Here is a 24,430-nt window from a genome sequence, read left to right on the forward strand (position 1 = left end):
GAGGCAGCCCTTGGGTCCCTCTGCTGTGAACGAGGACTCCGTCTGCTTTGCCCAAGGCCTGTTTCTGGCCAGTGGGAACTGCCAACAGGGTGCCACCTGGGAGGTGGGGAGCCAAGTATACACCTGAGCAACTATCTGTCTGTGAAACACAAGGGAGCAGAAGGCTCACTAGGGGTGAAGTGCCCACCCGGGCCCACGCTTTCTCACCACCTTTCAAGTACTGAGCCAATCAGACATTTCTAAAGAGAATCCATTTTTGATAAATTAGAACACAGTGGGAACAGTGTGTATCTATAATATACATATAAAAAAGTCCAGTTTCAAACTATGAGCAAAGCAGGTGCACAGACCACGTGTGATCACAGGAACCCTGAAAACGGGAGGGCGGGGTGTGTCCGGTGTTCTGCTCCCGCCGCTCCTCAGCCCTCGGCGCTCTGGGCGGGCGGCTCCTCGCCGGCCTCGGCCCGCCGGTGTCTGCGCATGTGCCGGTACTTGTCCACGTAGGCCTTCACCAGGTTGCCCACCTTCACGGGGTTGATCTCCCCGCTCTTGCTGTGGCAAATCTGGGGGAGGGGGAACAGTGACCCAGACATCCCTCTGCTCCCCACATGGTCATGGATCATGGGGACCAGGCCCTGGGGACCCTGTGAGGGGCAGCGGGCAGGCTGACGTGCGTCTACCTGCTCTGCCCACCACAGGGTGGCTGACAGCCCTCCTCAAGCCATCTGACATGTCCGCCTCTAGGGGTCTCATTTTCCTAGCCGTGAGTGGGGTTAAACGTAGTGTTGCTCAACCTCTTTAACAACCGCTCACAAACAGCAGCCTTTACACCCCAAACACCTAAGTGGCCGGCTACAGCGAGGGGGTGTGGGGTGTGGCCACGCAGCCCCGCGCGCACAGGCCCCGCCCACCTTCTGCACCGCCTTGCGCAGGATGTCCTTATACTCCTCCTTGGTCACCTCCCTCTTCTGGTAGAAGGGCTTGATGGCCAGCTTCACCTCCTCCACGGCCCGCTCCTGCACGTGCAGCTTCTTCATGTACTGGGGGCAAGGACACCGGTGAGGGCTCGGCACCGGGCTACCGGCCCGCGCCTGCCCCTGGAGGAGGAGCAGGGGTCTCACCTCCTCATTCTTGGCCTTCTCTGGGGTCGGCCTGGGGGGAGCCGTCCTCTCCTCAGAGTTGTTGGCAGCAGTGGTGGCGGCAGCGTGGCCAGCTGGCTCTGAGGCTGCAGTCGGGGTGGTGGACACTGGGGCCATGCTCTGGGCCGCCCCGCAGCCCGGGAGGGGCAGGCTCCCCTGGAGGAGGAACTGGACCGCGGGCTGGCTGATAGGTGCATAAGGCGGGATGCCCGATGGCAGGGCTGGGCCGGGGGGCAGGCTGGGGCTCTGTACCTGGGCGAGAACACAGCCTGCTCAGCCTCTGCACACTCACTACCCCGTGCCCCCAACCCCACTTCTGAACCCTAAGAGCCCAGGCAGCAAGGGCTGGTGCGTGCGGCTCTCAGCCCCAACCCAGCCCAGCCCAGCCCACATAGCCTGGGTGCAAGGCCACATCCCTCCAGCCCAGGGGCCCACCTGAGAGGGGTCAGTGTAGGGGAAGCCAGGCTCTGGAAGCGCATAAGCAGGGGCCGGCGGCTCAGAGAAGGGTGCCTGCTGGAACCCAGCCATGGGGCCCACGTCGTCCGATTCCCAGACTCCTTCCCGGGGCTTTTGTGGCCTGTGAAGTGGTGTCCCTGGGGGCCAACATATGGGAGTGGGTGTTCTGGGGCCCTCTAGGCCACAAGACTGCCTCCTGGCTAGAAAATTCCAGAAAAGCGTCCTGAAGCGTCCAGGGCAGGCGCCGCCATCCCACCCCCAACGACCAAGGCAGCCTGGGAGTTACCCAAGGATCACTCCCCGCCCCCTCAAAGTGCCTACTCACACAGGCCTCTGTCATTGGCCGGGGCCCCGCACTCTGCCTCCTGGAGGTTCCAGGTGACCCTCTTCACCAGCGCCTTAGCCCGCAGCAGGGGGTTCTGAGAGGGGCCTTCCTCCTTCCCCACAGGCGTCCCGCCCGGGGCCTGGGCTCCCAGGGCACAGGGCACTGTGGCGGCCTCGTCTGTGTCCTGCTGGAGCAAGTGCTTCTCCTGGGGGCCCTCGGTCCCAGGCGAGGGCTGTGCCACGTCTTCACCATGGATCCGAGACACCTCCCTCCGGATGATGGCCATGGCCAGGCTGGTGTCGTGCTGGGGGCCAGCTGGGGGCATGGTGGTCTTGGGCAGGAGGTCACGCTCTGGGGAGGAGTCCGTGCTCTCCGGGGAGGGCGGGGAACTCATATCATCAAGCTGCATGAAGATGGTGTCACTGGAAAAGTCCTCAAAGAGGTGCCCCGCCTCCACAGAGTCGCCATAGTCCACGTCCTCCGCTGGACACGCGGCCAGCACCTCCGGGACTGGGGCAGTCTTGTCGACTTCGGGCCCTTCTGGCAAGCCGTCTGCTCCCGCTGAGGATGGGGGTCTAGCCGGGGACCTGGCTGGGGGTTCCCTGTCTGGCCTGGGCTCCCCCTGGGGAGTGGGTGCTGCAGAAGCCTCTTTCGGGGCCAACTTCCGCTCAGGGGAGTGGGGGCGGGGCCGCGAGCGCTTCTCCCGGGACCGAGGCCGCCGGTGCGCCCGGGGCCGGTGTTCCGAGCTGGGGGACCTGGACCTTCGCCGCCGCCTCTCGCGGGAGCCGCGCCTGTCTCGGGGCCGCCCCCTCCTCTCCCTGGGGTGCCTAGGGGGCGAGCACTCCCTCCCCCGAGACCTGGACCCTGACCGTCGCCTCTTCTTCCTACGGCCCTCGCGGTGCTCGTGGGATGAGCTCCCAGGGCTCCCAGAGCGGGAGCGGGACCTCCGACGGCCGCGACCCCAGGAGCCTCTGCCGCGCTCCCTGCTCTTGTCCTTCGCCTTCTTCCGCTTGGCACGCTCGCGACTGCTGGAGCGCTCGCTGGAGGACCTGCGGCCCCGGGCCTTGGGCCGGTGTCTCTTGGGCTGGTCCTCGCCCGCCGGCGGCGAGGCAGACCTGGAACTCCGGTCTCCTGAGCGGGACGAGCGGGAGCCTGAGCGGCCGGCACGGTGCTCCCTGGTGGCCACCCTAGGCTGCGGGCCTTTCTTCCGGCTGCGGGAACTGGAGCGGGAGCGGGAGCGGGAGAGGGAGCGCAGCTCCACGACCCTGTGGGTGGTGGCAGGCGGGGCGTCTGGGCTGGGCGGCGTGTCGGGCTCCACCACAGTCACGCAGGTCACTGTCCGGCCCTCGGAGCCGAAGAAGGAGCTGTGGGGAGGCAGCTCCTCATCGCCCCAGGGCTCCGGGGGGGACGGCCGCTGAGCCTGTGCGCAGGGCTCCTCATCCTGGAGCTCAGGCAGACTGGAGGGCCCCTGGGGGGGCTCCAGCTCTCTGCCCGCCCCGGTCTGCACCGTGTAGGAGGTGACGCAGCGCACGGGGGGCAGCACCAGGGCCTTGGGGCTGTCCACAGAGATGGTGCGCGTGATCTCCGAGGGCAGGAGGCCCAGACGCTCGGGGCTGCTGTTGGCGGAGCTGGAGTCGGAGCCCGTGGGGTTGAAGGGGTCATAGATCTCGCTCTTGAGCTGCTTCGTCTTCCTGACAGAGAAGAGGGGCGAGGGGCTCGCTCTCCTCTGCACCTTGCTGTCCACCGGCCGGAACGTGTTACAGAAGCCAGGGCTGAGCAGTCTGCCAGAATGGGCTGTGTTCCCAGGAATGTTGATCCTGAAACTCTCAAAGGTGGAGCCAACAGCCTTCCCCCGGGCTGGCCCCAGCGGGCCGGGGGGCTGGGGGCCCCCCCCGGAGTGCGTGCTGGGCTCCTGTGCGCCCCGGTTGCTGGGCTCACCCTCCACCCGGGCCCCGCAGCCAGGCTGTCCAGGGCCCTCCCTGCCTGTCAGCCGGCTGATGCAGGAGCTGGGGAGCTCGACGCCCTGCCTACTGGCAGGGCCCTCGTCCCCCCGGCTGCTGTCTCTCCTGATCTTTGGTATCCTGGGGAGCTCGGAGATGTCTGTCCGCCTGGGAGCTGGTCTCGGGGCCTGGCCCGGCACTGTACTCTTGGAGGGCGAGTCAGAACTGCTGTGTGAGGCCTTCAGCGCCGCGGGCCCAAGAGGCAGAGAGTGCTTGCTGTCACCGTTACACTGGCCACCCTCACTCTGCTGTATACCAGGTCTGCTCTCGCTGGACGAGGTCTGAGACTGGCCCAACCGAGGGGTCACCGAGGAGTCCGGCTTTGCCGCTGACCCCGATGTGAGTGCAGGGACACGGGTGGGGGCGGGGGCGGCCCTGCCCGGGCAGCTGGGCCCCGAGCTCTGTGGCCCGCTTCCTGACTGACGCCCCCCGGCGCCTTCTGGCTCTCTGGATGGACCAGCTGAGTTCTGCTGAAAAGAGACTGGCACTGAAAGACAGAAAGGCCGAGCCGTCGGTCCCGCTGGCCCCGCAAGGGGCTCCAGCTCCCCCGGGACGCCCTCTCAGTGCGGTGGGGGGCGGGGCCCAGGCTCTGTGTGCTGCGGTCCACGCCCACTCTGTTCCCTGCACTCTTTATGCTATTTGTGGGTCAGAAAGGGCCTGGGCTCTGACAGACCCTTGAAAAGGGAGCAGCACCCCAGGTTACCACTGACTGCAGCTGTGAGGCCTGGCCTGCCCGCTATGGCCAGATCCACCCCAGCCCTGAGACCTGCCGGGGCCCCGACCTGTGGAGAAGGCCCTGCGCGGGTCCCTGGGGCTGTGAGAGCAGACAAGCAGCTGTGCCGCAGCAAGGAGGGCCTGTGGGCCGCCTGGAAACCCCACCACCAACTGCACTATCAGCAAGCGACGGAAAGACATCTTTAGCCTTTAGCACCCTTACCCACTGCTTGAGAGTAAACCCTAGGGCCGCTGGGTCGGCCACACACAGACTGCCTCCAGGACGTGTGGCCCTAACCCGGGGCATGCGGAGGGCGGCAGGAGGCCGCGGGCACAGCTGCTCACCTGCCCTCTTGGCGCTGAGGGAGCCGTCGCGGTGGATGATGATGTCGGCACCGTTCATCATCAGAAGGCTCTGGCCAGACAGGATGCTCCCCAGCAGGTCAGGGCTGGGCTCTGTGTCCACTTCCGGCTGGGGGGCCACGGCAGGAGCACCTCTCCTGCAAGCAGACCGGGCACGCCCTGCTGTCTCACCCCTCCAGCCCTGGTGCCCCACGTGCAGGCAGGGACCCCGAGAGAAGGAACAAGACCCACCCCCCAGCAGCTCCCACCAACGGACGGCAGGGCGAGGGGGTAGACGCATGCGAGGCCCTTGGCCCCAGCTACACAGACAGGCGGAGCACAGGAGCAATGCTGCCTGGCTGGGCCGATGGACTGTCAGCCGGGAAAGAAGGCTGGCTCCTTGCCCAGCCCCGCCCTGCCCTACGCCCCCTCCTTGTCCCTGCGCCCCGTGCCCCTGGCCTGGGACTAGCTGCAGCTCTTCCTCACCCACGAGCCGGGGAGAGGTCACAAGAGGCCTCAGGGTGCCATGTGGCAGAGCGCCCACCCGCCGTGGGGTCCACTGTTCTTGCGGGCCTGGGGCCCACCTGCACCCCATCCCATCCTACCCCCCAGGACACACCTGGAGAGCCCCATGGAGATGGGTCTGGCTACAGGCTGGTGGGAGCGCAGGGCAGATCGGGAAAGAACCCTTCTCTTGGCGCTCAGAGGGGAAGCAGGACTTGCAGACGCCTCTTCACTGCTGGGGAGGAACACAGGCCAAAGGGCAGGTGGGCCTGCGTGTCCAGGCCCGGGAACTCCCTCCCACCCTCCACAGCGAGCGGCCCTCGGCAGGCCCCGTGACTCAACGCCGAGCCGGGGCCTATGCAGGGACCTCGTGTCAGCAGCCGCCCCGGCCTCCGAGTCGGGAGGGATGGGGGCAGACACGCCAGGGGAGCACGGAGCTCTTTTCATTCACCACCTAATGGGGTCTGAGAGCTGCTCAGAGCAAGGAACTTCACAAACACAAACCCCGAGAGTGAGCCAGGCCCCAGCGGAAGTGGCGTGTCCACTAGCCTGAGGGAGAGAGCCCAGCCCCTCTGCACCCACCTGTCAAAGGGGTCCAATTCATAGGGGTCTCCAAACAGGGAGAGGGAGGCTGCCCCGATGTCGGCTCGCATCAGCCCCAGAGACGGGTCTGCAGGCTTGTACACGGAGGGGGTGCAGGCTCCACAGGCCGGCCTGCAGAGGCCCAGCGTCCGTGCGATGCGCGAACGAGCCGTGGCTTCATTCTGAACCCAGGGTCAGAGGGAGAAACGAAAGGGCTGAGATCCATGGCCTCCGGAAATGCCAGTTCAACTAGGAACCCACGGCACCAAACACGGGGCAGAGGGCTGGCCGCCCCAGAGCCTGAGGGGCGCACGTACTCATCACACAAGGACCCCGCCCAGGCCTCATTCCACCCGCCTCATACCAGGTGCCTGCTACCCTGGGCACAAGAGCCCAACAGGTGGGGGCCTGTCCCCGTGGGGCCCTGCGGTTCCAAAAGCCACTCTGCGGTACTCTGAACACACCTCGCTTCAGGCCCGTCTGCAGTCCACGCTGCAGAAATGTGCGTCTTTATTGGTGAGTCTCCAAGTAATTACAGAGACAGCTACTTCCGTGCTTCCCGCTGCCCCCCACCGCACACAGGCCGGAGAACCCCCCAGGGAGACCCCCGTCCCGGACTACCTTTATCTTCTGTGCTTTCCTCTTCTTCACACGACCTGGGCGTTTCTTCAACCTTGCCCCTGAGCTCCTGCTCTTTGCAGACAATCTGGACGGGGCTTTCTTTCTTCCTGACGTTTTCTTCCGTCTTCCTGCCAAGAGCACGTTGACAGCACTCGCTTCGCTGTCTGCCCCACCCTGCTGTCCCCCCAAGGCTCGGCCGACCAACAACTGTCCACCCCGCCTGGGGGCACTGCTCCCTTACTTCTTATTACGGGGTATCTACACGCTTCCCCACGGGGGGCCGGGGGGCAGCACACAGCGAGGACGAGGCCAAGTCTGAGCCTATGCTGATCTCCAGACCTGATCACTAGAACCAGCAAGGAGACGGTTTACACCACTACGGAACAACATTAGACCAGAGGACGCGAGCCGCTCAGCAGTCTCACCCTGAGGACTGCTCCCAGAGGCTGGGGAACAGAGGACTTCACGGTATGTTTCCAGCAAACATATCCCGAGGACGACCCTGCACAGCCAGTAGCCACCTGGGTGCTCTGGGCAACGGCAGGATCCCCGGCGGCCACAGGGGGCCCCGAGGCCGCACTGCTCCTGCAGCCCCGGAGCACTCAGGAACCTCAGCCCAGAAGTGGGTTCCAAGGAAGACAGGGATCCACCCTTGTGACTGTGCGGTGGAAGCGTGTACACCGAGTCTGGGTCCCTGAGCCCATGACAAAGCTGAGAGCCCTGCGCGATCTCCACGGGAGGACGCTGCCGCAGCAGCTCAGGGACAAGAACTAGTCAGCACAGGAGCAGGCCGGGCGTCAGTGAGCCTGCACCGGCTGCGGAAGCCACGCTCCGTGACGCGGCCGGGAGGGAGGAGCCACTGCGCCATCTCCTCAGTGACTCGCAGACTTGAGCCTGACGGAACTCCACCCACAGCTGAACCAGCCTCAGGCCTCCAGCCACCCAGGAGGTGAGATCTGCCACCAAGAGACCTGCTTGCTCCACCCCGTCAAGAGGACAGAGGCGCACGACAGGCAGCCCTAGCGCAGCACAGAGCTTTGCTCCAGCTCCACGTAAACTGCTTTAAAATTCCATCATGTCTATGACACAATTAGAACTTCCGATGCCGACAGGCTGCATCGTGAGGCTGTGGAATTACTCATCTCCTCAGGTGTAACAACGGTCTCAGGATTAAGTCAGAGAAAACACTCCCTCTCTTGCAGAAATGTGCCGCGAGACACGCACACGTAAGATGAGGACGTGCTTCAAAGTAACACAGGAGGCGGGGGGCACGGACACACTGGCCGGAAGCGGCCAGGCCCCGGGGAGGAGGTGACGGGGCCTGTGCCCGTGCCCCTCAGCCCCCACAGCTGTGACCACACCTGCAAAGACGTGACAGCTGAAGACAGGGAGGGACACAGCAGAGGCGAGCCCGCCTCTCCAGGTGCTGCGGACGAAAGGTGAGCTGCTGGGATTGAGATGTGAGGTCCTGGATGTGAGGGGGCAGAGTCAGGAGAAAGAGAGGAGAAGCGGAACCTCTCACCTGAGCCTGCAGCTCAGGGATCAGTGTGACCTCTGGGTGCAGAGAGCCGTGACCGACCCACCGGTCGCCCTCAGGTCTCGTCTCCACACCCAGCCTGTCCTCTGGGGAGGCCCGGGAGCGCAGGAAGACGGGAGGAGCTGGGCAAGAACACTGCCGCTGCGAGCGGGGTGGGCGCCTCTGACATGGCCCCTCCCGCCCCAACCGGTCTCCTCCTGTCTACTGAGCCAGAGCAGCAGGCACACCCACCCACGGGCACCCATGGGCAAGGGTCTGCACAGCAGCTTCACCGAGGAACAAGCCAGATGCCCGGCACAGGCAGAGGGACGAGCCACGGCACGCCCCGCACCAGAGAACACAAGTGAACCCACAGCCCCGCCACACGGTGACAAACCAGGGCACACATGCGAGCCCCTCCCGAGCAGAACCACGGACGCAGAGACAGCACCAACGGCAGGATGGCAGGCGCCCGCAGGGGCTGCCGGGGGCAGGGTCCGGCTGGAAGGCTCGCCGGCCTCACTGGGAGCCACGTGCCCAGAGTGGATGCCCTTGTCACAGCAAATATGTCTCAATAACACTGGTTTTTCAGATTGTAACCCACTCAATGAAACAGGAGTCTGTGTCTTCTGATTCACACAAGTAGTTAAGCAAGAGGGCCAGCTCCTCTACGGAGCAGAATTCTGACCAGCAAAGACAGAGCACGGAGCAGGAATCGCCAAGGATGCTGACCTTTGGTGAAAGCTTCTCCCTGGAAGAAATGAACTGAACTTCCTGGGACAAAGTCACCAAGACTAACACAGAAAAGGCCCAGAAAACGTGAGCAGCATGGCAGCTGCACAGATGCTGAATTACTTCAACGGCCCCCACCCAGGAAAGCCAGGCACAGGGCTGCACCGGCGGGCTGCCCGAGCCAAAGAAAACAGCACGAATCTCCACAAGGCCCCTGCGGGCTCTTCCCGACCCACTTGGGGAGGCTGTGTCACTCTGATGCACGTTTGGGGTGCTGCCACACCAACAGCCGCCCAACAGGGCGTTCTTCAGAGGGACTGCTGCTGCTGCTGCGGCTAAGTCGCTTCAGTCGTGTCCGACTCTGTGTGACCCCATAGACGGCAGCCCACCAGGCTCCCCCGTCCCTGGGATTCTCCAGGCAAGAACACTGGAGTGGGTTGCCATTTCCTTCTCCAATGCATGTAAGTGAAAAGGGAAAGTGAAGTCGCTCAGTCGGGTCCGACTCTTTGCGACCCCATGGACTGCAGCCTACCAGGCTCCCCGGTCAATGGGATTTTCCAGGCAAGAGTACTGGAGTGGGGTGCCACTGCCTTCTCCGTCAGAGGGACTAACCAGACCCAAACCCCAGGCCTGCAGGGCCTCGGATGCACATGGAGGCCAGGCCACGCCACGGCAAGGACCGCGGGCAGCGGGAGCCAGGAACGCCTACCTCCTTTCCTCCTGCGGCGGGCTGGGGCACGCGGCCCGGGGCGCTGGTACACAGCCGTGCTGAGCCCGGCAGCCACGGCTTCAATGGTCTCATCCAGCAGAGAAGACATGAGGTACCTGGGGACACGCTGCGCAGCACAGGATGGCATGGTCAGGGGCGGAGTCGCCTCAGGCCTCTCAAGGGAGCCCGGGGACCCCGAGCCCCACAAGCTGCAGCAACAGACAGCAGGCAGGCTGCGGGGGCTCCCGAGTGCCCATGGGGAGCAGGGTCTGGGAAGGCCTCCCGAGGGGCAGGTCGGGCACGAAGGCAGGAGGAGCACTCCTGGGCCTTGAGGAGAGCGGACTGCAGGCCTCGACGGTGGGGTCCTGGGCCCAAGCCCACCACGAAGTCCTCAGCCCTCCGGGTTGGCACCACGGCCCGTGAGTGACAGCACTGCCCAGCACCCCCAGGGCCACCTCTCCGCTGCTGCTGCCGCCTCGGGCCCCTCAGCGTCGCTCCCAGCACGCAGTCATCGTGGAGGGCCACAGGGACCCACCTGGAACCTCCTGGCCGTGGAGATCCGGTTCCGGTTCACTGTCGCTCGCACCCTCTCGCTCTGCCTCGTCCTGGCGATGGCCCGTGTCCTCCCCGTGCGGGGCCGAAGCCGGCTGGTGGTGGGCACCACGTCAGCCAAGAGCAGGGAGACCTCTTCCTCGCTCACAGGACCCGCATCTTGGAAGAAAACACCTATGGCTGACGTGCTTCGCCACGCCCTGGCCCTGGCAGGGAGACTCAGGAATGGAAGGCGGGGGCACCTGCCTGGTGCCTGGGCCCTCAGAACCCCCCACTGACCAACCGCATACCCAACGTGCCCTCCCACCCTCGCACCGGAGTCCAACTGAAAGCCAGCCCTGCCAGACAGCCCGATGCCATCTCCCTGGGCCGAGGTGCCCGCCCCCACAGAAAGGGTCTGGGCTGCCTGAGAACAGGCAGCACGTTACCAGCGACAGAAGCAGCCCCGGGGGCAGCACATTCCGGACAGAACCACTCATCCACTGGAACCTCCTGGAGAGGGGGGTCCAAGCACTCCATGTGGTACCTGGGGGACAAGAGGGTGTCTCAGCCTCACGACAGTGCCCCCCACGTGGTGCTGTGCTCTTGTACCCCCCATCCACGCTGGAGCCCTAACCCTGCAATGCAACTGCGTCTGGAGATGGACCTGCAGGGATGGTGAAGTTAAGTGAGGTCACCAGGGCGCACTCCAGGCCCCGGGACGGGCGTCTGAGAACAGAGATGCAGCGCCCACCCTCACTGACAGCAGCACCGGCCCCGCCTGGGCTGCCGCGGAGGCCCCTCCCGAGGACGCGGGGCAGGCGACTGTGCCTGAGCCGGGGACCCCTGTCCGCTCCCTTCCCCCAGGCACTTCGGGCTGCCAGACCTCCTCCATAGGCCTCGGGGCATCTCGGCCCTATGGAAGGGCCCCAATAGCCGCTCAACTCTCCGAGGGGCACATACTATCTGGAGCCGAGAGACTGGCAGCTGGAAGCTGGCAGCTGTACGGGTGGTGCCCACCATTCCTGGGAGGTGGTCTCCAAGGACATGTCATTAGGAGGTCCTTTCCTGCCCACCACCACGGAGGTGGCCCCGCGCCCCCCAGCCCTGAGGAGGAGCTACATCAGCACCAGTTCTGCCCGGCGACACCTGCCCCACAGTGCTTCCTAACTTGTCCTCAGGGGAGCAGTTGAGGAGGAGCCACCAGTGCCAGCACCCTGGAGACTCCAGACAGTGCCAACCCCAGGCTGCACACCCGAGCCCGGGCTGGACTCGGCTGCAAAGCCTCCTGCCGCTCCCAGCCCTGCCCTGTGTGAGGTCGCAGGGAGGCAGATCCTGCCCCGATCCCCAGGCTGGACCTCACCCGAGCACCCAGTGGACAGATGCCACAGGCCGACCCCAAGCACCGGGGAGCACCCAGAACCCAAACCATATTTCAGCCTGAGAAATCCCCCTGACGCAGTCAGTCTCAAGAATACCACCCAACACTGAGTGGCATCTCCAGAACTGAGAGTGGTTCAACCGTGTTCTCGCCACCACACCCCAGGATCTCAGAGCAGAGGCTGGCGGGGGTGATGTGGGCCCCTCCTGCCCAGCCTGCACCCACAAATCCCTCCACGGAGAAGACAGCTGCAGGCTCAAGCCCGGGAGACCCCCGTGGCCGGTCCTCAAGGAGGCCTGCAGCACTCACACATCTACAGGAATGACCCCCGCCCACGGCAACAGCACAGCCCTGACACGGAGAGGTCCCCACTCACGAGTACCGTTAAGTCAAACACAAACAGAGGAAATCCCTGGTGGTTCAGTGACCATTTCACTGCCAGGGCCCGCGTTCAACCCCTGGTTGGGTAACTAAGGTTCCACAAGCCCCACGGTGCAGTCCCTACTCCCCCAGAGGTAACAGCTTAAGGGAAAATCGAAGCTTGGCAAATGAACACCCCACTCGGGGCTCCCCAGTGCCCCAGCATCTGGGAGACCACCAGAAAACGCACAGGCTGGTTTCAGGCTCAGGGAAGCCAGAGGCAAGGCTGGTAACCGCGGCCACGCCAGGACCAGCCTCTCCTTCCCCTGCGTGTAGCCTCCCAGCAGCGTCCCGCAGTCCCAGCCCTTCCTGCACAGCCTCCCACACTGGAGGCGAGGACGCGGCCTGCCCTGCGTCCCACAGCCACAGTACGTGACGGCGAGGTCCGTGGGCGGGACACCAGGGCCCCGCTTCTGCCCTCCAGATCCAGAGCGACAACAGGCTAAACGTGACTCCCCCAGACACAGCCAAGCTCCGGGACTGCCGTGGAGCAGGCACAGTGCGGTCAGACCTCTGGGGCTGTCACAGGACACGGATGCGGCTGACAGCCATGAGGAAGGAGGGAGGTCCGTGTTCTCAGCGGTGTGAGCCCTGAGGGGAACTGAGAGGCAGGTGGAGGTGCGGCTAGGCCCTGAGAGAGGGCCCTGCTACCAGGGGACAGGGAGACGGCAGGAAGGGGCCCTGGCGGGTGGCCCAGGCAGTCTGCACTGCCCCATGGGCGCCGGTCCTCCAGGGCCCACGCTGCTCCAGGGTGAGGAGCGTACCTGATGGGAAGCAGGAGCCCCCACCGCGTGGACGGATGACACCACAGGCTACTGCGGATACAGGACGGCTGGCAGCCCTGCTGGAAGCCCACCCTGCCCACCTGCCCTGCCGGGGAGGCTCCCACAGCCTGTCCACCCTGGCCCGGCCAGCCCACACCCCCGTTTCCCGCGTCTGCCCTCCGTCCTGAGCTGTAAGGTGCACCTCTGCGAGCAGTCTTAGGAGATGGCTGGGAATGGGGAGGGTGTAAACAGCAACGAGAGAAACAGCCGCAGGGAGGGTAGAGGGGATGGAGCACGTGAGCTCAGGCCAGGCCGGCAGGTGCAGCAGCAGACGCTGGGGTTCAGATGACCTGTGGGGGCTCATGGCGCCGAGCACAGCCGGGCAGGCCTGTGGGGCTGGCGTGCGGAGCAGCGGCCCACAGGCTCCCCTTTAGCACATTGGGGGTCCCAACTTGGAGCCAGGCCCGACAGGACGGGGAGGGGCTCACCCAGCGTCGCAGCCGTCACAGAGCAGCAGCCGGTCCTCCCGGTCGCTCCGGCCACACACCTCACAGAAGGTTGGGTCTTCATTCTCGTTCTCCCCAAGCTGGGCACTCTCTACTGGAATCTGGGGACAAGAGTGCGCTGAGCACACAGCAAGCAGGATTCAAGCCCCAGAGCTGTTTGTATCGTTCTAAATCGATCCAAAGCAGATTTGCGCACACGGCTTCCGTGGGCCCGGGGGCTCTGAAGTAACACATACGTGGTTTTAACATTCCCTAGCCATTTCAGGACAGCGAGCCCCAAGAAAGAAGTGACTCAACAGAGAACGAGGTGTGCGCTGCAGAAGGACCCCAGGGCAGAGGAACAAAGAGCCAGCCGAGCCCACGGGTGGCGCTGCAGAGCGGGGAGGCGGCGGGCACACAAGGACCTGGCCTCAAGCGGGCGCTGTCCCTCGACGGTCACTTCTGCTCCCCATGGTGCCGCCAGCAGGCACCATCTGTGGGGGGCGGGCCGCCTTGGTCTCCTGCCCCGAGTCCCACCCGAGGAGCAGTGTCTGCTCCTCCCTCCCCGCCGTGCTCCCCAGCTTCGCTGCCACACCAGGCAGGCACTCAGGGCCTCCCCGTGCCTCCGGGCTCTCTGCCGGATCTGGACCTATTGGTGTGAGGGGACTTGCACCACCTCTGCCTCCCCACAGAGGACAGCTCAGGGCCCACCCTAACTCACAGCTACTCAAGCAGAGCCAGCCTGCAAGGAAACTGCCCGCGCTCCTGCGGCCTCTGGGCAGAACAGCAGAGTGCGGGCGGGCACAGGAGGGCGTCCCTGCCAGGATGGGGTCGCCCACACAGACTCAGAGAAGTCTGTGTCCCCAAAGCGGAGTCCCCGGTGCCTCTGGCTCCACAGTGAAAAAACAGATCTCTGGCTACAACCAGCCCACTGAGAAGATGTGCAGCCAGTCTGTATGCGCCATCCTCCCCGGCAGCACCCCGAGGCTTGTGAGGACCTCCCTGACCAGGGCGGAACCAGGGCCAGACCGTGCAGGCAGGGAGTCTCAACCACCAGGCCACCAGGGAACGCCTTCTCTGAGACTAACGCTGCTGCTCAACAAAAGGAGGCCTGCAGAGGCCCCAGCAGTGAGGAAGATGCCCGCCCTCAGCTCTCCTGGCCCTGCCCTGTGCCTTCAGAAGTCTGGTCCCGAAAGCTGGCCGCCTCCCAAGTCTCGGGTCCACCCCAGCCTCCCCCACGTGGCTGCTGTGGCTCAGGAACGAAGCAGCTCGGAGAAGCAGAAGAGGCGCGTGGAGTGGAGGGGAGGGAGTCAGGGATGGCCCTGACGCAAAGCCCATACCAGCCAGGCACATAGCACCACCGCCAGCGCAGGCTTTAAGCCTACGGCTGCAAATGGCATTTCAGCAGATTTCTAAAGCGCACGCAACCAATACTTCAGGAGAGCAAATCACCTTTTGAAGGAAGGTTTCCCATGAGACAGGGACCAATGTAATACACATAAGGGGGCACCTACACTTACCTTCTTCAAGATTTTACCACCAAATTGAGCTCGAATACAAATACACTTAAATATAGTTCGATCAACTGGACAGGAATTGGCATTCTGTAAAAAAATAAAAACTGTATTATAATCTTGAAGAGTCACTGTCACTGTTAACACCACCTCAAAAGGATTTCTCTTAGAAGTTGAGAGCTCCTTTCACAAAAAAACCCAGTCGCTGACTCAGTGCCCGTGTGCACCAGGCCCCGTGCGAGGGCCGAGAGCACAGCCGTGCAGAAGAGAGAAGCCACGCTCCCGTGGCGCGGGGCAGCTCTCCTGGGGAGCCGACACACGAACCATCAGTGCCCAGGAAACAGGAGGGCGCGGGGCGGCAGGCGCACTGGGGGCCAGGTGGGCAGCCGGGCACGGACAAGCTGGCTCGGCACTCGAGTCGCTGCCGCCACCGCCACCCTCACTGCGGAAGGGCGGGTGCAGCGCGGCCAGTCCTGCCCGCGCTCCAGGGCCCACAGCCATGACGGAGGGAAGGGGGAGCAGCAGGCGAGGCTGGCGTCCTGAAGCACGGCACGGGCCGGAGCTGCGGTCACTTGTCCTTGGGCTCACGCTTCTTTGAGTTTTTTTCACAAAGTTCAGAAGAGGGGCGGGCAGTGCTTCCAGAGCTCACCCTGCAGCACCCACGCCCCCGTGTGCACCACTGCTGCGCTCACGGGTCAGGCTCCGTGTCTGTGAGCTGACCCCTCAGCACACGCCTACCAGCCAGCTCAGCTGGCCGGCAGCCCTGGGCCACCCGGGATTTCTGGCCCATAAACCCCTCTCCTCGTTTTGTGCTCCCCAGAGTGAGCGTCACCAGCCACCCAAGGGCCCAGAGCGTGGACAAAGCAGAGACCAGACCTGCCATCAAGCAGAGACCCAGACCCACGAGAGGCCGGCCAGGGGCTGGTCACCCACACGGAGCCCAGCCTGAAGAAACGCCACGCACCTTGGACCACTCCACAATGCAATCGAGGCAGAAGTAGTGGGCGCAGTTCTCGGGCGTTCCCACAGCCTGCTCCCTGAAAGCATTGAGACAGATCGGGCAGCTCTCGGAGTCGTCATCGGAATTGAACGCACCGCTGCCTTCCAGAGCTCCCTGAGAATCCGCCGCCGCTGCCAACGCGTCCAGGTCGTCACCATCGTCCTCAGAGTCCTCGGAACCTTAAGAGGCAAGGTTACAAGTCTGTGAACTGGCGTGCAGGAGGCACAAGGCCCCAGCTGCACTTGGAGCCAAATCGGAACCCCCGCAGGAGGCAGGCGGCCCCCAGGGGCCAGCACGCCTCTGGGCGTAGTGCAGCGGCCTCTGGAGGACACCTCACTCCAGCAGCACCTTCTCAAAGCCGTCAGGGAGCTGCCACCTTCGGGGAAGGCCTTTCCTTTTCCTTTCCTCCAGATCAGAGACCACAAATGCCTAACCAGGCAAGCTGCACACCACAGCCCTAATCAACCTCTAAAAGTTTCTGAGGCCATTCAGCTCGCACGAAAGTCAGTATGTGCTTCAGTTTTCTCTCCCCACTGAACTCCAGTGAATAAAGATCCAAGTCACAGCAAGACGCGGACGAGAGGCGCGGTGGGCAGGGTCCTCGCATGCCCGAGACCCTGCTGTCACACGACATAACCACACGAGCTCTGGAGAGCAGCTTCCTCTGCCGGTTGTACAACCCAAGAGAACAAGAGGCTGACGCACCCTGTCCACCGAGGGGTGGCCTCCAGAACCTAAGCGAGGAGGAGAGGGGGTCCCACCAGGGCAAAGACAGGATGAGAGCCCCACACTGCGGGGCCTGAAACCCGGCAACAACCCAGACCTTGGGGGAGGACCCTGAGCCTACATAGGAGCGGTGCCTCTGCGACCCCTTGATGTCAACTGGGCAAGACCTGCGCAGAGGACTGGCTGCTGGTATCTGGACTACAGACGACACTGAGACATCAAGTGTGCTCTTCTCAGCTGCTGTGTGTGTGACAATCTGTTACAAAACAAGAGAACTAAGCTGGGCTCCACAGAATTCTGGAGAGTGCTTTGGCTCAGATACACGCCTGGCTGAGGCCAAGGGCACAGCAGCAGGTGGAGCATGGGAACCGGGTACTCTGGCTCTTCCTCCAGAATCCCAGAAGACCAGGAGCTGAGGGGCAGGCAGAGAGCCGGCCCCTGGAGGCCACCCCGAGTCCCTGAGGGGCAGCAGCCACCAGCAGTGAGGCGCCGAGGCCGAGCCAGCCGCCCGCCCACCTCATCCCGGGAGCTGCACGACCAGGTCCCAGACAGAAAAGGGCCCAGGAGGAGGAGGTGCAGACACGGGTACCAGCCCAGAGTGGCAGCTGCTGGCACGCCTGCGAACCCAGGCAAGGTGAGGGCAAGGGCCCCGTGAGCAGGGCAGGACCACACAGGGAAGAGCCGAGAGCAAGCTGTGGGGAGGGGCCGCTCGGGGAGGGGCTCGCGGAGCAGAGCAGGAGGGTGTGTGCGCACCACCTGGATGGCTGGTGAGGCACAGATCAGAGTCCTCAGTTCTCCTCTCTCATCAAGACTTGAACAGGTGTTTCTACAGCTGGAACCTGAGCAAACAGCGACACAAGCAAGTGACTTTCGGGAATCAACGTCATGGCGAAAAAGCAACAAGATGGGCAGAAAGAGCTGCAGGCGAGGGGCTCGGCCGACACGAGGCTGTGAGGATGCAGGTCGCTTCTCGGAAGGCAGGCCCCCCGAGCCGTCTAGGTTTTCACCAGCCGGAGATCCCCTCCTTCCCCGCCTGTTTCACAGACTGGCGCTGAAGAACACGGGGTGTACAGTGGCGGGTCGGTGCCCCTCAGCTACAGCTGTGGCCTCCAGGTGCCTGCCCTCCACCAGCACCTCCTCATTACCTGCAGGACTCGGCTCTGTGCCAGCTGCCCACCAGCACTCTGCCCGCCCCACATACACCACCGCCCAGCTAGCTCTCCTGCCCTCCAGATCACACCTGAGACCTGTCCTTCTGGAAGCTTCTCACCAACCCAAGACCAAAGAACCCAAGCCCACCCCCTTCTCCTGATGTCCCCTAAACAACACCCTTGGCATCTATCCCCCTGAGCTAACCGCTTCTTTGCGCGCTGTCTCTGCCCCTGGATGGTGAGCTCCTGCCTGTCTTCCAGCCCCCTGCACCCAGCCCCTGTCCACTGGCATCCACAGGCCCTGTGGCCTCTGCTCCAGGGCTGAACCTACAAGGACCTCACGTCCTCTGCCGCCAAGCCCCAAGTCTATCTGCAGAAACGAGTGGAACAGCCCCATTGTGACCTGCAGACTCAGCCCAGAGCCGCCTGCGCCTGCAAAGAAGTTACAGTCTAACTCTGGGATAATGTGTCACCAACGCAAGCAAACTCACGCTACTCCTTCATAGGCACTGCCCCAAACATGTGGGTTACCTCTCTGGAACATTCTAACGCTCATATCCACGGAGCTCCAAGGACCGTGATAGACCAGGTGGATGCCTCGACATCCACGCAGGTCCCAACAGCGGTGTTGGAAGGGAAGCAGCAATGAGCCAAGCTCCTGAAGCCCAGTGCCACACGGGGAGGGGATGGGTGGGACAGTCTGGGGAGCCCACAGGCCACGCGCCAGCCAGGGCGGCCGGGAAGGCCAGGGAAGGCAGCGCGGCAGGTGCGCGGCACTCGGGGCAGGACATGCACACAGCAAAGCTCCCGCACCTAAGTTCTGAGGTGCAGACTGAGAGTCTTGTAGCAGTTGCTCCACGCCTCTGCCGGCTCTCTCGGGAGTTTGGGAACCAGGGCTCAGGCTACTCTTGCTCTCTAACGGGCTCCGGGTCCACCCTGCCCACAGGTCCGTCCAGCTGCATGCTCCCTGCAAACGCCCTTCACGCTGCTCCCTGTTCTCAGGCCCTTTACCCTCCTGCTGCCATCAGACAAGAGACCTTTCCACTGTGTCGTCAGCCCAACCACATCAACGCGAGCCAGCTGCCCAACTGAAGACAAAACCCACTGCAGAGGACTTCCAGAGGAGGCCACCGTATTAGGCAACATCACCCTGACAGCTCACAGCCTCCACTGCCGGGTATGCGGAAGGCGGCAAGCTCACCAAGGCTGTTTTCTGAACAGCAACTCCCGTCACAGCGCGAGGGGACCTGGGGCCCCGAGGATGTCCGTGTTCTCACCAGATCCGTCCTCCAGGTCCCCGTCCGCATCCTCCTCATCGCTGTGCTCGCTGCCAGAGTCGTCCTCAGAGGCGTCGCTGTGGGCATCACTGCTTCCTTCTAGAGCGACAGGGAAGACACAGGCCCGAGGGCAGTGTCACAGCCAAGGCAGCAGAGAGCAGGGCTGGGGAGAAGGTGCACGGGGCGCTCAGAGCACACCTGCCAACAGGGCTCCTGGCAGCACCTGGCCCCCGGGCCAGGCGGCGAGGGTGAGGTGTGCGGGTGGAGGCTCTGGACTTAAGAGCACGTTTGTATTGACCACGTCAACAATAAAAAGCAGACGACGTGCTGCTTGTGCACATGAAGGGCAACGCGTAAAGGCTCACTCCCCGCTCGGGGCGGAGGGGCGGGGGGCGGCTCACCAGCATCGCTGGCCAGGGCGGCAGGACGGAGTCTGGGGTGGCCATCGGGCCCCGGGCTTCGGTCCACAAGCTCGTCCAGGCTGTCGTCATCCATCGCTGGACATGGGCGTTCAGCTCTGAGAGAAGCGAAGGTCGAGTAAGTCCCCTCTGTTCTAGGCTTTGCGTTAAGCTCCCCCGAGACAGTGACAACCGCTATACGTCACACTCCTGCCGACATGCGTCCCGCCCTAGCACAGGAGACAGAACTGGCCCGGAACTGTGCAGGCACACACAGAAGACTGGCTCTTGTCCACAGAGCCACGTTCACAGCCAGATGCCAACTTACAACAAGCCTAATGTAGCCTCAGACCAGCCGTGTTCTTGTTCAGCCACCTTCCACACCTCAACACTCCGCGGGTACCCAAGGCCAGGCTTGAGGGAAACGGCGTATCACAGGCTGAGTCAAAGTGGGGCTTTCAGCGGGGGGTGGGTGCCAGAAGGTCCAGGTGGCAAGCTGGCCCTCTGCCCACACTCCCATGGCACATCCCCCTCAGCCACGGCTGGCCAGCCCAGCTCTGCACACCTGCCCCCCACAAGAGGCCACAGGCACCAGCTGGGGCTCCTCTGACCTGGCCTCAGCCCCTCCAGGAACACGGCCAAGTCACCTGCCTACCCAGGAGCAGCATGGGGCCGTGGGGAGCAGGGGCCAGGCTGCCATGTCCACCTGCTCCTGGGCTCCTGGTCACCACCTGGGGGTGCCGAGCCTGCCTGCTTCTGCCAGTGTAACGGCGAAGACCGAGACCGGTGACCTCACAGACGTAAAGGGACACAAGCACCTTCCTGCCCCAGGGCCTCTGACTTTGGTCTCGAAACAAGGGTTCCTTTCTCATCAGGGCTCCTCACTTCCCCGGTGAGCCTGAGAGGAGACCCCCCGCCGTGGCACAGTGCGTTTGTGAGTCCAGTCTGCACATCTAAAGAGCAAGACCAGAGGAACGGAAGCAAAGCAAGAACCGGGGCAGGAGGTGAGGCGGACAGCAGCAAGCCAAGAAGGCAGGAAAGCCTCTCACTCCAGGATCCCACATGCAGGCTTCTCTCCCATGGGTCACACGCCGCGTGCTCCACACGCATCAGCTAGCACCTGGGCAGGCGCTATTGCCCCCACCACTGCACAGATGCTCCCGAAGGGCGGTCCCTGATGGGGCTGAGGCCAGGGTCACAGCCAGGGGGTCTCACATCCCAGACAAAGCCCCAGGCTCTGGAACGACGGCTTCTAAAACAGTGAAGGCATGTTAATTTCACTAAATGGCCACCTGCCACACGATGCGTCTGCCTGGAAACAGTCATCTGAGATCATGACCCCAAAGTCACCACCTTTTTTCTACCTAGCTCCCTAGGGTTGAGAAAATCAGTCAGTCCTGCTCAACTACGGGTCTGCACGCCCCTGCTTGGTGAGTCAGCAGCACGGCAGGGTCCTTCGCTGTCTTCCACCCAAGCCCCGACCACAAGCACTGCTGGAGATGCCGTCGGACGAGACGGTGCCACTGCCCACCCAGGGGCACGGCACCCTCCTGTGCGCATGGCGGCGGCAGGGCCGCTGCAGGTGGACGACCTGTAAGCCTCAGGCTGCACCTGTGACCAGATTCCACAGCGCCATCCTACGACACCTACCTACCGTACCTACCCTGCCCGACTCGTGCGGCAGGGGTCCTGCGCCGGGGACGCTCAGCCTATGGCGGGGTGGGGGTGGGGGGGTCAGCGTTCACACCCAGGAAAGTACCAGGGCAAACTTCAGAAAATGTAACCCTCCAAGGAGACCACAGAGCACCCTCAGGGGCAGTTCACTTGCACAAGGTCAAGAGTACAAGTTAACCCCTGGCTTCTCCCTCAGTAACTGAGACTGAGGCCTGCCTCAGAGAGCTGTCAGAAGAGGTCAGTGTGGCCACGACGGGGTCTGGCCCACGGGGACTTGCCAGGGACACCAGCTCTGGAGCGAGGCTGACTCCCTGTGTCCCTGCACGTGTGGGGTTCAGTCCCTCAAGCCCTGTGCTTCGCCATCACAGCCGGGGAGGAGACTTTCCAAAGGCCACCCAATACCCCTCTCCCTTCCGGGCATGGTCACACACAGCACCTTCTGGCAGCACCCAGGGAGAAGAGCCCGGAGTCTCTGGTACTTCCCAGACCAAGCAGCTGTGCAAACACTAAATAAGACACCAACATTAGGGACCCCTGGCACCCCGTTTCTCCGTGAGGAACGCTGCACTCAAAACACTGCGGGAATGTGACCCTGGCTCAGGACCTACTGGCCCCAGTGGCAGCCCCAGCTCAGATGTGCCTGCCCAGATCCACTATCCCCACCTCCGCTTGCACGTTCCAGACCAATGCCCGGGAAGCCCTTTCTGCAGGAGGCGCACAGCCCCTCCCGGCTGCTGGCCGCCTCCGACAGTGCAGGCAGTGCTCTATGGCTTTTCTGCTCAGTCTCCAAACTTGAGGGAGCCGGGGGGAAATTTAAACCAAAGTAGTATTTCCCTCTATTTTCAAATCCAGGGACTGAAAGCACCTTTTATCCCAACTAAGGAACCAAAAGGCCTTCCGGTGTGGTCACTGGCAGCTGTGCCACGACCAGAACCTGGGTGCCCGTCCCCAGGCCCTGAGCAAGGGTGTTAGGTCCAACGGGCTCAAATCTCATTTTTCATTTGTCGTCTGCCAGAGTAGCTACAAGACCTTGAAACTGTAAGCTGCAATACAAGTCAAAAAGCGAGAGCCCAACCTCCCCACCACCAAAAACAACAACAAACTAGAGTCCAGTAAGGTCTTAGCAGGGTTGAGAGAGATCAAGAGTGCATTACAGGGGGCTGCTGGGAGAACCAAAGCCAGGCTGGCTCTGTCAGGGCCCTACTACCAGCCTGGTGCAAAAGAAGAACCAGCTATTGTCATTCTGACTCAACATTCTTTCCCTAAGGAAAAACACCAATGGTTCAGGGAGAGGGCAGGCATGCTAAAGCCCAAGTCAAACCTCACTTCAGCCTTAGGTTCTGTCCAAGTGACCAAAGGCCAAACCGTGGCTCACCAGGTGACTACTATTCTGTTGTTACAGAAACAAGAAGAGTATATAAACTCCACAAAGTTGACAACGATGTAACACAATCCTTGTTACAAAGAAAAAAGAAAAAAAAAACAAAACATGGGCCAGGAATCAGATTCAGGGCTTAGGTTAACAACCGGCCCTGGCTCGGCATTCAGCAGCTGTGTGACGTTGGCAAGTTACTTAACATCTCCAGACTCCAATCTACTTATCTGTAAAAACAAAAAGGCCAATACCTACTCCCGAGAGACTGCTATGAAGACTACGTGAGTTAAGGACCGGGAGACCATCCCAACAACCACACGGGCCTGTCGACACACAGGCGAAGCCAATAAAAGCAAAGACGAGGCGTGGAGACGAGTTAGCAAAGGGTCACACTCCGCTCTCGGAGCGGGGAGAGCGACAGCACAGGGGGCGGGGGCCACAGGACGAGGCGGAGGGCTCCTCGCCTCCCGGGAACCCGCCTGCAGGCGGGCCGCCCGGCCTCTGCGCGAGGCCTCCAGCACCCGCAGGAGGCCGCCGCCGCCCGTCAGCCCGGGGCCTGAGCAGCGCAGGCCTCGGACCGCCGGGCAGGCCTCAGACAAAGCGTGCGGCGCCCGGAGCGGCCCTCCGGCCGGGGCGCTACTGAAACCCGGGACGCCGCGGCCCGCACGTACCCGGAACCGTGCGCCCCGCCGGCCGTTCCCCGCCGCTGCCGCAGGCGCCGCCACAGCAAGAGATACAACTAGGCCCGACCGCCACCGCCGCCGTCGCCTCCGCCGCGCGCTCCTTGACCCGGAAGTACATGGTGCCGGCTTCCGGGGCTTTCCCGCCCCGCCTGTTGGTGGGTACCATAGGGACGAGGGAGGGAAGGAAACGTCTGAGGTGGGGAGAGCGCCGCTACTTGAGCTCAGGCATCTCGAAGCCTTGGGAACACCATTGAATACGTTGTTGTTGTCCAGAAGGACCAGTTTATTGGAAGATCTTGAAGAGTCTACGCCCCCGCCTGTGGGCTGTTCCGAGAGGTACGCCCCCGTCTGGAAGGTGGTACAGTCCAATCCTAGCTCACCGCCCAGGGCGAATGGGAGTGGACGCCCGGCACACCTAGGGCCCCGCCCCCAGCCCGGGCCCCGCCCCGCGCGGTGGCTCCGCCCCCACGCATTCACCGGACCCGATCCCCATTTCTCAGACCCGGAGAGCGCGAGCCGAGGAGAGCTCTCCCGGATCAGCCTGGCGGCGTCCCCGGCCCAACAGCTTTGCGCCGTCCGTTCACGCCACCGAACACTGGCGGACCCTGTGCGCGGGCTCCGCCAGGTGCTGGACAAGAACGAGCCCCCAGCCCAGAGTCCCGCCGGGGCCGCACACAGTAAACAGTGAACCATGTGGATGCTGCGCCGCTCGGTGTGTGAGAAACGGATTCGTGCTCTGATAGAAGAGCCGAGTCCCGGACTCGGGAGCCAGGAGGACTCGCCGGTGGTAGTTAGTGGGTGAGGAGGGACCTGGCCGAGAGGTGCTGGCGGAAGGGGCAGCGGGGGGGAGAGCGCGAGAAGCTGCCAGGACCCCAGAAGCGGGGAGCCCCATCGGCTAGGTGGGGGACAAACGCTGGCTTCTAAGAGCACCGGGCGGCGGCGGCGGGTGAATTGAGTGGACCGGCCGGGGCGGGCCGCGGACCAGTAAGAAGGCCACTTTAGTAACCCTGCAACCTTCAGATCAGTCGCTCAGTCGTGTCCGACTCTTTGCGACCCCATGAATCGCAGCACGCCAGGCCTCCCTGTCCATCACCAACTCCCGGAGTTCACTCAGACTCACGTCCATCGAGTCAGTGATGCCATCCAGCCATCTCATCCTCTGTCTTTCCGTTCTCCTCCTGCCCCCAATCCCTCCCAGCATCAGAGTCTTTTCCAATGAGTCAACTCTTCGCATGAGGTGGCCAAAGTACTGGAGTTTCAGCTTTAGCATCATTCCTTCCAAAGAAATCCCAGGGCTGATCTCCTTCAGAAGGGACTGGTTGGATCTCCTTGCAGTCCAAGGGGCTCTCAAGAGTCTTCTCCAACACCACAGTTCAAAAGCATCAATTCTTCGGTGCTCAGCCTTCTTCAC

General features: G+C 63.2%; 1 protein-coding gene across 4 annotated transcripts; it reads right to left on the bottom strand.

Annotated features, from left to right (window-relative positions):
- Window positions 1-232: 232 nt before the first annotated feature.
- PHRF1 (PHD and ring finger domains 1) lies at window positions 233-23,098 on the bottom strand. 4 transcript variants are annotated; one of them, XM_061407529.1, is made up of 18 exons: window positions 23,008-23,098; window positions 19,291-19,406; window positions 18,890-18,988; window positions 15,700-15,914; window positions 14,742-14,825; window positions 13,225-13,343; window positions 10,621-10,718; window positions 10,176-10,351; window positions 9,641-9,767; window positions 6,684-6,811; window positions 6,063-6,244; window positions 5,596-5,712; window positions 4,980-5,134; window positions 1,921-4,407; window positions 1,575-1,732; window positions 1,122-1,391; window positions 912-1,040; window positions 233-563 (listed from the first exon to the last, which is right to left on the bottom strand). In XM_061407529.1, the coding sequence occupies exons 2-18, from the start codon at window positions 19,382-19,384 to the stop codon at window positions 420-422; spliced, it is 4,782 nt and encodes a 1,593-aa protein (XP_061263513.1). In that variant the 5' UTR covers window positions 19,385-19,406; window positions 23,008-23,098; the 3' UTR covers window positions 233-419. The 4 variants fall into 4 exon arrangements, with proteins under 4 accessions (XP_061263513.1, XP_061263511.1, XP_061263512.1 ...); XM_061407527.1 differs by having other exon boundaries at window positions 1,575-1,795; XM_061407528.1 differs by having other exon boundaries at window positions 5,596-5,715.
- Between the last annotated feature and the right edge of the window lie 1,332 nt (window positions 23,099-24,430).

This window comes from Bos javanicus, chromosome 29 (genome assembly GCF_032452875.1).
Source record: "Bos javanicus breed banteng chromosome 29, ARS-OSU_banteng_1.0, whole genome shotgun sequence".
Taxonomy (NCBI): Eukaryota; Metazoa; Chordata; class Mammalia; order Artiodactyla; family Bovidae; genus Bos; species Bos javanicus.

Bases quoted from the DNA above. Each gene is read 5' to 3' on its own strand.
- PHRF1 (XM_061407526.1), bottom strand. From the start codon at position 19,384: ATGGATGACGACAGCCTGGACGAGCTTGTGGACCGAAGCCCGGGGCCC. The intron at 18,989-19,290 runs GTGAGCCGCCCC...CTGTCGCTCTAG, and splicing joins CGCCCTGGCCAGCGATGCTG to AAGGAAGCAGTGATGCCCAC. The intron at 9,768-10,175 runs GTGGGTCCCTGT...TGTGCTGCGCAG, and splicing joins CCACGGCCAGGAGGTTCCAG to CGTGTCCCCAGGTACCTCAT.